Raw genomic sequence first — 13,006 nt, forward strand, 5'->3', positions numbered from 1 at the left:
AAACAGAAATTATTTCATTCACATCGCTGCTGCCCCTTTTGTGTTTATTGTACATCTTTCATATTTAATTTTATTTTTGTTTTTTATGTGCCATTTTTTCCCTTTCAGCAATTTGCTGCACAAACAAAGATTCATTGCGCTCTTCTCCGAAATGGTCCACTCAGCAAGTCTGGTGCATGACGATGTCATCGATCAATCGGATTTTCGACGCGGCAAGCCAAGCGTGAATGCGTTGTGGAATCATAAAAAGGTGAGACGTTAATGTCAGTTATTATTTACTTATTTATTTTGCAAATGTGGTTTAGTAAATTTTTGTACAAATTTTTCTGCCTCTTATTCAAGGTCGTTTGTGCAATAGAACGCCTTTTAATGCGTAGACAATAGGAAAAATGTGTAAATTAATAATAAAAAATTGGCCTATTTTCTCAATGGTTTTAAAAAGAGCAAATTAAATATTTTGTGAGGAGTTGATTAGGCTTTTTGATTTGGTTTTTCAGTGGTGCGCTAACGATTATATAACCAATCTGTTGGTGAAAGGTTACAAATTTCAAGGACCATATCGATAGTTACAGTTTTCGAAGTTATCGGTTTGTATTGTAGATTCCATCAAACTGGTCTGTAGGTGGCGCAAAACTAGTCAATCTACCGGAATATTTATAATTTTTGAAAATGTCGTCGTTCGTCAGTCATATCTGACACTTGTGAACTAGAGAGATAAAGTATACAAGCAGACAAAGTTATCAACTAATCCAAATAACTTTTTCCTTTAGTAAAAAGCTATTCGAAAACAAAATTAATTTGATTAATTTTGAGCCACCTTGTATGTACTTATATATATTATATTTGGGATGAAAACTTTCGTGATTTTAATGATTTTGGGGCTTTCGGGATCATATCTTAAAATTTAATTATCAAAAGTATGTGCAAATCCATAGATGTATTGTATTTATGAAGACAGTAAATTAAATCTACTCATAAACAAGAAAGTAAACTTTCAAACTTTACTCCAAATTTAAAAAAATTCTATTTTTGTTTTGCAAGATTTCAACTTTTTAGAAAAATTCTGGGTACATAGTTTTGTAATCCATTCAATTTTGTGTAATTGTGCTCATTAAATTTTTTTTATTGACGAAGCTATGCATTTTCCTCCATACAACGAAGATTCGAAATTTGTGAAGTGAAACTTCTTAGGTGTCGATGGGCGAGCGAGAATGAAGAGTAATTTTTCAAGGCCATGCAAAGTTTTGGGCATTTTCGTTCCGCGAGAGAGAAAAAAGATATAACGTAGATGAAAAGGAGAGAGAGAGCTATACCTTTTATATATCCTAGATACACTTTAGGCTATTTTTCCTGAGTTTTTCCCTGTGGTTGCTAATTTCTAGAAATAATGCTGCCTTACTTTTTGGCGCTTGTTTGTTGGTGCAACTTTGTAGGAAATATATTTTTGGTACCTACTTTTTGGAGCTGTATTTCCTTGGTGCCTACTGTTGGGGGCGTTTTTTGGACCCAATTTTTTGGCTTTTTTTTATGCCTACTTTTTGGCGCTTATTTCCGTTTTCTGGCTAGTGCTTGTGCGTACTATAAAGTGATATCCATTCCGCCGTCGGATTTATTGGTATTGCCTTGCGGTAATTTGTGCCGTTGCTGCGCTCCTGGAATCGCTGCGTTGGTGCGAGTGATAAACGCTCGGAGTGGTGCGCGTTGTTGCCATGGTTTATGTCTGGCGTTTGCCTGCACCGGTCGACCCTTCTCCGTGTTTTGTAAATTTTGTCTATTTGTATTCTCTGCAAATGTTGTCAATTTATTTAGATATATATTCTTTCTCTCTCTCTCTCTCATTCTCTCTCGGGTCTCTCCCTCTTTCTTTGTCTTCGGATGGTGATAAATTCGTTAAACTTTCGAGGCATGCGCACAACAACTCACTAAAATTGCATAGCAAACGGCTTAAAGGCTTAGGAGTTTTATAATTAAAGGTTCTTTCGTTGTCGACCGCGTCTGTCAAATTCTTCTATTTATTATAAAGCCACTGGTGCCAAATCACTTACGAAGGCAAGTTATAGAAAAGATCAACACCGTCAAATGATAAATTTTACAAAGAAGTAAAGAAATAAATGTAAAATTTATCATTTTGATCCGTTCCTAGTGAGAACATTGTGCGCATGACGAAACATTTTACTTCAGACGCATCAAACCTACAAAGTTTACTTTTCAATATTTTGCGACCTGCTCGGTAAAGAATCGCCCAACACTCGCAATTCAAACGAGCGCCAGATCTACTGAGAACATAGTCGCTGTTTTTGAATGTAGGTGGGGGAGCCGCACTTTGCGACAGAACTCCTCGGCCTTTTACAAATTTCAACTGAGCGAATTTTGTCTGCACCTGTACAAGAAACCACTGAACTTGGAACTCAAAGTTGATGGCGATAGGAAAAGTTTGTTGTTCGCCAACTGGGCTTCGTAGCATTTGGACCAGCAAATAAAATGGGAAATCGAAGAAAATAGATAATGTTTTTTTTTCTAATAGCAGTCGCCTCTTGGCAGGTATTGCCAAACTTCCGAGTATATTTTTGGAACGAAAAGGCTTCTCATGAAAAGCCATCTGCCGTCCTGAGGCGGCGTAGAACAATAGGTTCCTCCATTTTTGGCCCCTTACAAGGGAACCACTTGGACAAAAATTCAAAATTTATGCGTTGTGATAGCATACAGGGAGAGGGGAGAGGAAAAGCAATAAGAGGCTGTGGATTAGATAACGACGACCAACAGTGCCGATTTACGTTCGTATTAACCGCTTTACGCTACTGATGAATTTCGCCAGATATGTGATATTTAAACCCACAATATACGCAGGTGTAGCAAAAAAGTGAAGGCCCAGATGCCTAAAACATTACAAACCTTTGCATGGTGGGAGCCTTGGAGCTGAGAAAAAAGTGCTGAGATTATTCTACCTCGTCATTCAGACAGCTTCTGCAGAAAGGAGTTGTAGTAATCCCAAATCTCAACGCATGGGCACCTAACGGACAATGCCCGGTAAGGATACTTACTAAATTCGAGAGCTGCAGTTTTGTTAGCCTTAGAAATTCCCTCGAGCGCCCCCGATCTACATATGACCAGAAAGATCTCGCGACTTTGCACGTGCACCAGCCCAGCGCTCGCTGAGTTGACGCGAGGCCCATCTTTCCAATAGCAGACCACAAGTTCTCAAGGGAACCCCTTTCATTTCATTTTGCTATGAAAACATCAAGACGCACACCACAAAAAAGAGGAGGAACTCGGCCAAATACCTAACAAAGGTTGCGCGCCAATTTGCCACAAGCCATTAATCAAACAAAGGCGTTCACAAAATTTTTTTTTAATATAAAATCTTCGTATGGAAAACCTAAAATTGTCTAATAAAAACCATTCACATAATGGGCGATTACTCTTAAGGAATATTAAACAACAAATAAATAAAAATTACTTCATCGCCATAAAGCAAAAATTAAGAATCGATTAAATTTTGATTGCCCTGCAATTGCTTTAACACTCTGACAACGGCTGCTAATCGAAATACAGTTATTTTCATAATTGTTTAATACTCCATAATGGCATGTCTCTTAACAGCCTAGCAATTTTTCTAAATCTTAATTTACACTGGACTTGTTTTGGTTGATATTTTTGGTTTCATTTGTTTTTTTCATTTGTTACTCCTCGCCGCGCTTAGTGGTCATATCAAACTTTACCAAGTGTCATGGTATCGACCAGCTGAAAATTAAAACCAGAGCGCCAAAACACTTTGTCGTTGTAAGCCGCAGGGGGGTGGGCAGGCACTCGATTTGTGGTTGACTAGCCGCCTGGCTGGCTACCAGGCAGTTACGTAGACAAACCACCAGCGTTTAAGGCGTTTTAGCGCTTTATGTTTTTTCAGTGGCAAGTCGCAGTGCTCAATTTGTTCGATTTTTGCAAGATTTGTCGATTTGACCATTTTCGGTTAGCAGAAATTTCCTAATCGCTCGCTGAAGGTCCCTGGCCGAGTGGAGCTGGGCCACGCCGATATGGGAAATGAGAACAAGTTTACGCGTGCTATTACATAAGCCGCCGTAGCCAGCATCACTGCCACCACCACCAGCACCACCAGCGCTGTGGATCGCCGGCGCTCACCTCCTAAAGCCGCGCTTTTCGCCTTCGATTTATGTATCCATAAGTGGGTTGCTTTGGAATAATTGCACTCATTTTTGTCTCGCGATTTGTTTTTGATTTTGTTTTTTTGCCTTTATTTTTGGCCGCTAGTCGTTGCATGCAACAGCGCATTGCCACTGCCACAATGCTTTGTTGTTGCCACTTGCGCGCAATTCGAGTAGCGTGCAAAACAAGTTCGTGTTTCGGTTTCATTTTCATGTGCACGCTCGCGCTCGACTGCTTGATTTAGCTGAAATGCTGTTGGTGGTGGAATGAAAAAAAATAAAAATAAAAAAAAATGTTTTTTTGTTTTACTGTCATGTCAATGCAATTGCAAGAGATTACGAAATTCGGTAATGGATGGTGTTGGTGGCATTTGATATTGATCATGTGCAAGTTGCACTGAAAGAGGGGTAGGCAACATGCCTGTTGTGTGGACGCAAACTTGCCTGAACTTTGTGAGTAGAAAAGTTGACCACCTTGTTGGCGCATTGAGCCGATCGGTGTAAGGCAGTGTAAATGAATATTTACAAGGATTTTCTGGCCATGCGGAAGATGTGAAGAGACCAAGGCAAAAAAACAAAAGAAGGGAAAAAGAAAAACAAAGAGACTCACGCACTATTTGTTTAAGCGAAATTATGTTAAATACACAAAGCTTTCTAATGAAATAGAAGTAGTCCTGGCAAGGGTAAGTTAATGCAATCAGTAGAGCAGAGTAGAATTTATTACATCAATTAGCACAAAATCCGTAATATGAGACAGTTATTAGAAATTCTTAACAGTTTGTGCCACATTTGTTAAAGCCAAATATTTCCAAATTTGTAAGAACTGCCAATTTATGCTATTTTGGGTATATATATATATTTGAGAATCTCGAACAACTGTCTGGCTTAGACGTCAACAACCTAATAAGGTTCTTAAACCGCACAGACAGGATATAGTCATGCAGTGAATAACCGTTCAGCAAGTTGGTAACGAGGATGTGACAACAAAATGGTGCGGATGCGCTAGTTGGATTCTGGAAGAATCCTTTCATTCCCGTATGGAAAATAGGTCCTCAGTGATGATAGAAAAATAAAAATTTCAGAAAAAATTCTGCTTATTTTTTTTACTGCTTTACTCATTTATATACAACTTCTCTACCTTTCTTTCGGTTCGATCGCTGGATTGTTAAGTAGGAACTCACATTTTAATTTCTAACGAGAGTGCACTAAAGCTCCAACTTCTTGTATGCATTTCAACTACTCTTCGCCGCTCTCTGTTTACCACAGTGCCAGATGGCACAGCTCTGCAAATTCCGAAATATTGAAAATATGCGCCTGCTTTGTCTATGTTTGTTTTCGATTTTCAAGTGAATTTCCCGTGACATTGTACTAGGTTGTTCAATAAGTTTTACGGTTCGATAAGAGGCGGAGCGACTAGATTTATTTTTTTGTGTTATGTTTGAACGTATGTGAAATTTCATTTCAGTCTGTCAATTCAGTCTTTGTTTACAAGCCATTCAGTATCGAGATGCCAGAGCATTATCTAAAGGGTTTTCCAATAACAGATGTTATTTTGAATAGCCCGCTGTTTCGGTAGCTGTCACCTTCGAAGCTGTCATTTTTTGATATTTGACAAGTGGAAACTACGCCATTAATAAAAATGGAACGATACGCGCTTAAACAAGGCATTAGAAGTACTAAAATTCACTATAAAAATGGTGAAAATTTGGCAGACGGACCGCAATACAGTAATTGGTGAAAAAATTTGAACTGTTGGGACAAGTTAGTGATGTTAAGAATAAAGCCCGAGCACATCGCTCAAGAACAGCCGAAAATATTGCTGTTGTAGCCTAAAGTGTTGAAAAAACACCCAGGTTTGTCCATTCCTTGTCGTTCTTTGGAATCAGGCATTCCACAAACGTCAATGCACCGTATTTTGCATAAAGATTTGGCTCTTAAGGCTTATAAAGTCCTGTTAACACGAGAACTCAAGCCGGCCGATCATCAACAACGCCGTGTCTTTGCTGATTGAGTCGTTGAAATGCATGAAAATGATCCGGAATTCCATCGAAAAATCATCTTGAGTGATGAGGCCCATTTCCACCTCGGTGGCTTCTTCAACAAGCAAAATCGTCGGATCGGGGGCTCAGAAAATCCAAGAGTTATTGTTGAAAATCCTCTCTATCCTCTACGTATGACTCTTTGGTACGGTTTATGGTCCGGCAGAGTCATGGGAAAACCCTTTACAATGGAAAAAATCAAGGACGTCCAAAACACCACATCGTAGAAAAAGTATAGAATATCGTATTACAAAATCGTCGAGTGACTGAAAGAGATTTAGTAGAAGTCCTAGGTATCTCATTGGGCAGTGAGAGCAATATTTTGACTAAAGTTCTTGGTTTCAGAAAGCTGTGTGCCCAATGGGTGCCGCATTCGCTAACAATGGAACAAAAAAAAACACCGTCGAATGCAACTTTGTTAGCATCATTTAGAGCTTTTTCGAAAGGATAAAGTGAGTTTTGTGTGTCGGCCAAGAAGGTGTTAGGAAAGGAATTTTGTTTGTGGATCACTGCAAACTGGTAAAACAGCAAACTCAAAGTATTATATTATATTATATTGTTCAAACTTATTGTATAATCTGGTATTTATTGCCTATTTCTACACTTTGCCGAAAATAATTCCAGTCTGTTTTATTATGTACTATATATAGTCCTGTACAAATTTGTTCGTGCAGAGTTCCAAGCGTTGTTATTAGAATAATCCGACAATAGTTCGAAATCTGACTTAATGGTCAGATGAGTGTGAATATTTTTTACAATGCATACAAACAAACAAAAAAAAAAATAATTGGCGCGTACACTTCTGTTAGGTGTTTGGTCGAGCTCCTCCTTCTATTTGTGCAGTACCTACTGAAATCAGTGTTCTAAAACTGAGCTTATTTTGGCGTTTAGCATTAGGAATTGGGTACAGTTGTCGAGCTATTGTGGAGGTCCTTTCATTACGCCATCTTTCTTTCCCTGCTTTTACAATTTCCTCAAAGATAAGCAGCTTAAATGCATGCAAGGGTATGCCTAATTCATTGTTTATCTACTCATCGGTCAGTTTGGGGCCAAGTCTCGCTAGTTCATCGGCTCTGCAGTTACCCTTAATGTCGCAATAGCCGGGAACCCATGTCATTTTAGTTGACATGACTCAGCCATCTCGTTAAGAGATGTGCGCTATTTCATGGCTATCTTGGATGTTGACTGCTTTGGGAGCGATTTGATAGCCGACTAGATATCAGTGAAAATGTAGGTATCATTTCCAGGTATCGTATCTCAGTGTACCAGCGTGGCGATTTTCGTTATTCCCATTAGCTCAGACTGCAGTAGTCGCGGAGGCGAAAACTAAAGGAGATTCGATCTGTGTGTAAATGGATGAACTCGCCCTGTCTTATATCGTCCGATTCCCACTCTTCCCTTGAAGGTAAGAGGATCGTGAACGTGATAATGGCAAGAGTAGGCGGGAGTGTTCAACTTTATTGCCGCACTTCGCGCAATATATCTTGTCTGCAAATCTACTGGAAAGAAGTTCAATGTCGCATATAATGCTTTCGATGGTGTGTTTGACAGCGTACCGGATATAAGAACAGCTCGTCTTTGTGACCGCTATTAGAAAAAACTTTTCTATTATTTGATGTTCATACATGCATTCCCGAATGGTGGTCTCGCGCTAACCCTACATGTTACGGCGGCCGTATATATCAATTCAATCTGTTTGTCCAGATATTGTTTATTTTGCTCTTGATTGCCTATCCTTAAAAATTTACTCGATGCTACATTTTTCTGATGCTTGCAGTTCTCTAGTTGTTATTATTAAAAAAAAAAAAATAATTACGCAGAGTACACAGAATACAAGAATAAAATTGCAAAATTGAAAAATACAATCAATTGCGGGCCACTTATACATGCATGCATTACTGTTTTGTAGACCAGAAAGGATTAAAGATCAGCACATGGCTATGCACAAAAGTATTTACCATCAAGATTTACAAGCGCAAAGCGAAATGTTTTTCCGCAATTTTGAATTTATGCAAAAAGCCAAATGAGTATTGAACTCAGATTCGATAAGCTTTAACCCCAAATGCTGACAGAAAAAGATAAAAAATACCAATTATATGGAAAATGTTAAATGAGAATGTCCTAACGTTTTGCCAAGTCAAGCAAAATTAAATTAAAAAATTAAAACGACGAGTTTACACTTTGCATGGCAAAAGTCGAAGCTTACGCAATGCGTGTAAATAACTTTGCCCGCGTTGCCAGCGTGATCTATACCAATCGAACGAGCGGCGCGCGGACAGGCTGACAGTGGTAGCTGACAAGCAGACAACCAACAGACAGCAGTCAATAGTGGCGTTCAACCCGCTTGCTACTCACTGGCATGCCATATGTTAGTGTCATTAGTTAAGTGGTTAGGTATGCAGACGTGAGGCAAATACTTATAAAAGAAAATAATGATAATAAAAAAATGTACTTAAAAATATAAAAACACTTTAGTTAGTATATTTTTTAAGTAAATGGTTAACAATTTTTTAACAAAAATTATATTTAAAGTACTTTACACTTAATAATGTTCTCTTGGTTGTAGTGCGCGCATGCGAGTTGGGCTGCCTTAGGCCACTGAAGTCTTCCTCCAATTCTCATTCTTCCTTATAAGAAAAAGGGTCACAAAGTAGCTGAAAATTTATATTTGTGCTTGTGATATCCGCATTTTTCTGTGTAAAAATGAACGTGCATTTGACGATCGTACGTAGTTTGTAGCGCTGACAGAATAGCCAAATTAAATAGAATAACGCAGCAGGTGCGGCAACGTGCTTGCGATCATGGTTTTGACAAGATCACCAGCCTAGGCCGCCAACGCATTTCAAGTGAAACTGATAAGTGGCGTTTGCGATGCCTGCCTACCTGGCCGACTGCGTTCGGTCTGCTAAAGGTATCAGCAATCGAAATTTTTACCACCAACGCTGCGCTGCAAAAAACGTGCTTTAGTTATTCGTACTTGTGCATACATATGTTATTATATGTTTGTGCATTCAACTAAATTGTAAACAGCTTGAAGGACAAGTTGGACAAAATTAATAAATAGAAGCAAACAAATATATTTGGGACTTGTGACTTGATTTATTTATCATTTATTCATAAAAATGCCTTTAAAATCGACTTAAAATTAATGTTTTCCATTTTTCTTAATTTTATTTTGTGTCACTGGTATTTGTAAATGTCTTGTAGTTGATGGATCGATGGCTTCATGGCTTAGTATCGCCTACTCAAATTGGAAACTATTTAGGCTACAGAATAGGATTACTATTGCACTGGGGATGCAATTTGAAACGTTCAAGAGGCCCCACTGCTTAATTGAAATTTGTTTTTGGTATTTCCATTCAGAAATGTAGACACGAATTCCTTTGTGACACCGGACATTGTGATAAAGGACTCATCGTTGACAGAAGGCTAACATAAGCCTCGTAGTGAAGAGAGAATTAGGAAGGAGACAGTCGCTTTGTATGGATGCAGGGTCGCTATCGGCTCGGCAAAAGATTCGGCCTCTCGCCTAAAGTTGTATTCTGGCTATATAATACAATTATATAATATATCTGCTTCTTCTTGTTTGGCGCCATAACCGTTTACGCGATTTTGGCCTAGTTTAACAAAGCGCGCCAGTCGCGTTTCCTGCAAACCGGTGCCAGTTGGATACACCAATTGAAGATAAGTTTTTTTCCACTTGATCTTTCCAGCTCAGAGCAGGACTTCCTCATGCTCTGCTACCACCAACTGGTATGCGAATACTTTCATAGTCGGATCGTTTGTTTCCATTAGGATGACAACGAAGCCGCTGGATCTTTATTCGCTGCTATTTGTGTCTCGTCGGAAAGCTCATACCGCTCATCGTTCCATCGCTTGCGATATTCGCCGTTGCCAAAGTGCAAAGGTCCAAAAATCGCCCGCCGAATCAATTAGGTATTAGGTATTTGGTCGAGCTCCCCCTCCTATTTGTGGTAGGTGCGTGTTGAAGTTGGTCCACAAATGAAGGGACCTACCGTTTTAAGCCGACTCCAAACGGCAAATGGTTTTTTTGTGAGGAGCTTTTTCAAGGCAGATATACTGGTATTAGAAAAAACTTGTTTTTCCATTTGGTGTTTCCTGCACGGAAATTCGAAAATACGCACTCTCGAATATAAGTGACGCACCCATCCATTCGGCTGCGCCGGCCACCATTATAAAGCCAATTATGCCGTATGGGGCCCTTGTCTTATGGAACTCCCTGCAAAGGATGACATCAGTTAAGAAGTTGAATAGGGTCCAAAGATCTGCTCTTATTGGACTCAGTAAGGCACTTTGGGCCGCTCCTACTCTAGAGCTTAACTCTATACTGACCTAGCGAAAACCCGCCCGTTCCGCTGGTCGTCTTTAAAAAAATCTAGATTAATTAATTAAATTAAGCCGAACAATACTGTGCTTATTTTATAAAAATTCTCGCATGAATAGTAATGAAAGAAGTTTTAAATAGTAGTAGCAATTAAAAAACGTTTGATGTGATTTACTTTATATTTGTGAGTACACAGGTAGTACGTAAATACCTATATGAATGATATAGGTAATATCTCATATTAGCATAACCTTTCTGCAAAAAATTAAGGAAACGATCATCAATCACGCCAGCAATGATATATTACAATGAATGTTTCACTATAACTGACTTCAGATTAACGTTTATATAATAAGCGGATATGTAACATTTTAAAATTTTTTTAGAATTTTTTTTTTAATTTTTAATAATAAGTGGTCTTCCTCTTCCTGTAGCTATTCCTTTTCCTCTTCCATCTCCAGCTCCATCTCCTTTCTTTATCCCGGAAACGGGCAGTAAAAATTACTTCACTTAAAAGCTTTCATCAACAGCTTCCATCTGATACCCATATTGTGCAAACACATCCAAGGGTACCTTGGCCCACCTTTTCGGCTATATCTCGAGACCCTGGTCACTCAGAGATCTATAAAATACTCTGTATTAAAGCACTCATCAGTAGCTTTGATTTGATACCCACAATGTAAAAACACATCCTAGGTTTACCCGGGTTCTCGTTTTGGCCTTCGGCAGCGCCACCTGGTGGCGAGTGGAATCAATAAGCATATTATACTAACCTTCGCCGTGGAAAAATATATATATGTATATACCAAATTTCATAATAATCGGCCCAGACACACACGACCCAAATGTATTCAATTCTAATGAATGCTATGTGCTATGTACAAAAAATACGTGCGGCAAATAGCAAAAACACACTCACTTAACCGACGCACCGCACACACACGCGTTATCGGATTTCAACCAAACTTCACAGAAACCTTTGCCAAAGCAACACCAACAATGTGTGAAACTTTCATTGTTTTTCTTACACGCGTTGCTGAGATTACCCCGGAGAAATGCACACTTTTTTTCAGCTTAATTTTTATATATGTATATAGATAGATATAGATGTGAGGAAACTATTGATGCAATCAGATTGAGGTGTTCAGGCCACAGGCTATACTTAAGCTACGGACACTCAAGTATTCTTAAAAACTTAAGAGTTCATCCCCATGGTGCTTGTTCAATGTACACCCGCGCAGGGCTCGGGCAGTACTTTTTCCATTCATATTACCGCAAGGGAGAAATGGGCGGTTGGAGTGCAACATTTAGAAACATCGCATAGCAAACGTAGCCATTTAAAGAATGGCTTGTACAGAAGAGTTGGTGGCGGAGTATTCTGCGAGGAGCTCTCGTAAATTTGAGCTTTAAGGTTACCGAACCACTGCAGAGTTTTGCAAGTAGAAATAGTCGCAGTCACAGTGGATTGGTTGCTTACTTCTGCAATCACGGTAAGGCAGGTAAATATCTATACCGACAGGTGGGCAGCAATTACGGCTCCGGACATAGTGTTTGTGCGTTCAAGATTAGTTGAGAAATGCCTTACTTCTCTCTAGACTGCAACCGAATACCTGGTTATTAGGCTCTTTTGGGTCCGCGGTCACAGTGGCATAGCGGAAAACTGCTAGGCTGATGAGCTGGCCAGTCAGGGAACCGTCGGGATGGTTTTACCGCAAAATGAGAGGTTCCCTTGAGAACCTGTGGTCTGCTCCTGGAAAGATGGACCTTGCGTCAACTCAGTACGCAGACGTGAAACGGCGCGAAATCCTTCTGGTCACGGGAAGATCGGTATCGCTCAAGGGAACTTCTCAGGCTAACAAAGGTGCAGTTCTCAAATTTGGTAGGTGTCCGTTAGGTATCTGTGGGATGAGGCTTGGGATTTCCTCAAATCCTTTCTGCATCTCTGCAACTTCTCCTCAGCTGCCCTGCTCTCGTGGAGCTAAGATTTTTAAGCTTTAGGTTTCTAGGCTCTCAACTTTCTTGTTACACCTGCGAATATAGCAGGTTTCAACATTACACACCTGGTGGATTTCGTCAGCAGCTTAAAGCGGTTAACGCAATGTAATTAGTCCCCCGTTTAGCCCCCGTTCTTTCTCCCTGGACGGTTTTTGTTTGGTTTTTCTCCCTCTTTTTTCCTCATCACAATGAACGAATTTGATTTTTTTTCCAAGGGGGCCCGCGCGTATGCAGATATTTTTCCTTACCTAGGGTTCTAAAGTTCTATACAAGAAAGCTAATTTTTGTTTAAAGAAAGAAGGTCTATCTAGCCAAACTTTGGTTAAGATCCCACTGGGTTCGTAGGCTGCGGCTTAGTTTACCTCAGAAGCCCTCCAACTGTATCTCAGGCAAGGCTAATGGTACCGTTGAGCACTTTCTGTATCACTGCAAAGCATTTACTACTGTGGGCAAAAAGTAAGATGAAT

At 39.5% G+C, this 13,006-nt stretch overlaps 1 protein-coding gene across 4 annotated transcripts in view; it reads left to right on the forward strand.

The window, feature by feature from the left end:
• Nucleotides 1-13,006, forward strand: part of LOC128855938 (all trans-polyprenyl-diphosphate synthase PDSS1) — a 157,418-nt gene that overhangs the window by 80,947 nt on the left and 63,465 nt on the right. For all 4 annotated transcript variants that reach the window (XM_054091195.1, XM_054091194.1, XM_054091196.1 and 1 more), the window contains exon 4: nt 109-250. In XM_054091195.1, the coding sequence (XP_053947170.1) occupies nt 109-250 (142 nt within the window). The remainder of the gene's footprint in view (nt 1-108; nt 251-13,006) is intronic.

This window comes from Anastrepha ludens, chromosome 2 (genome assembly GCF_028408465.1).
Source record: "Anastrepha ludens isolate Willacy chromosome 2, idAnaLude1.1, whole genome shotgun sequence".
NCBI classification, from domain to species: Eukaryota; Metazoa; Arthropoda; class Insecta; order Diptera; family Tephritidae; genus Anastrepha; species Anastrepha ludens.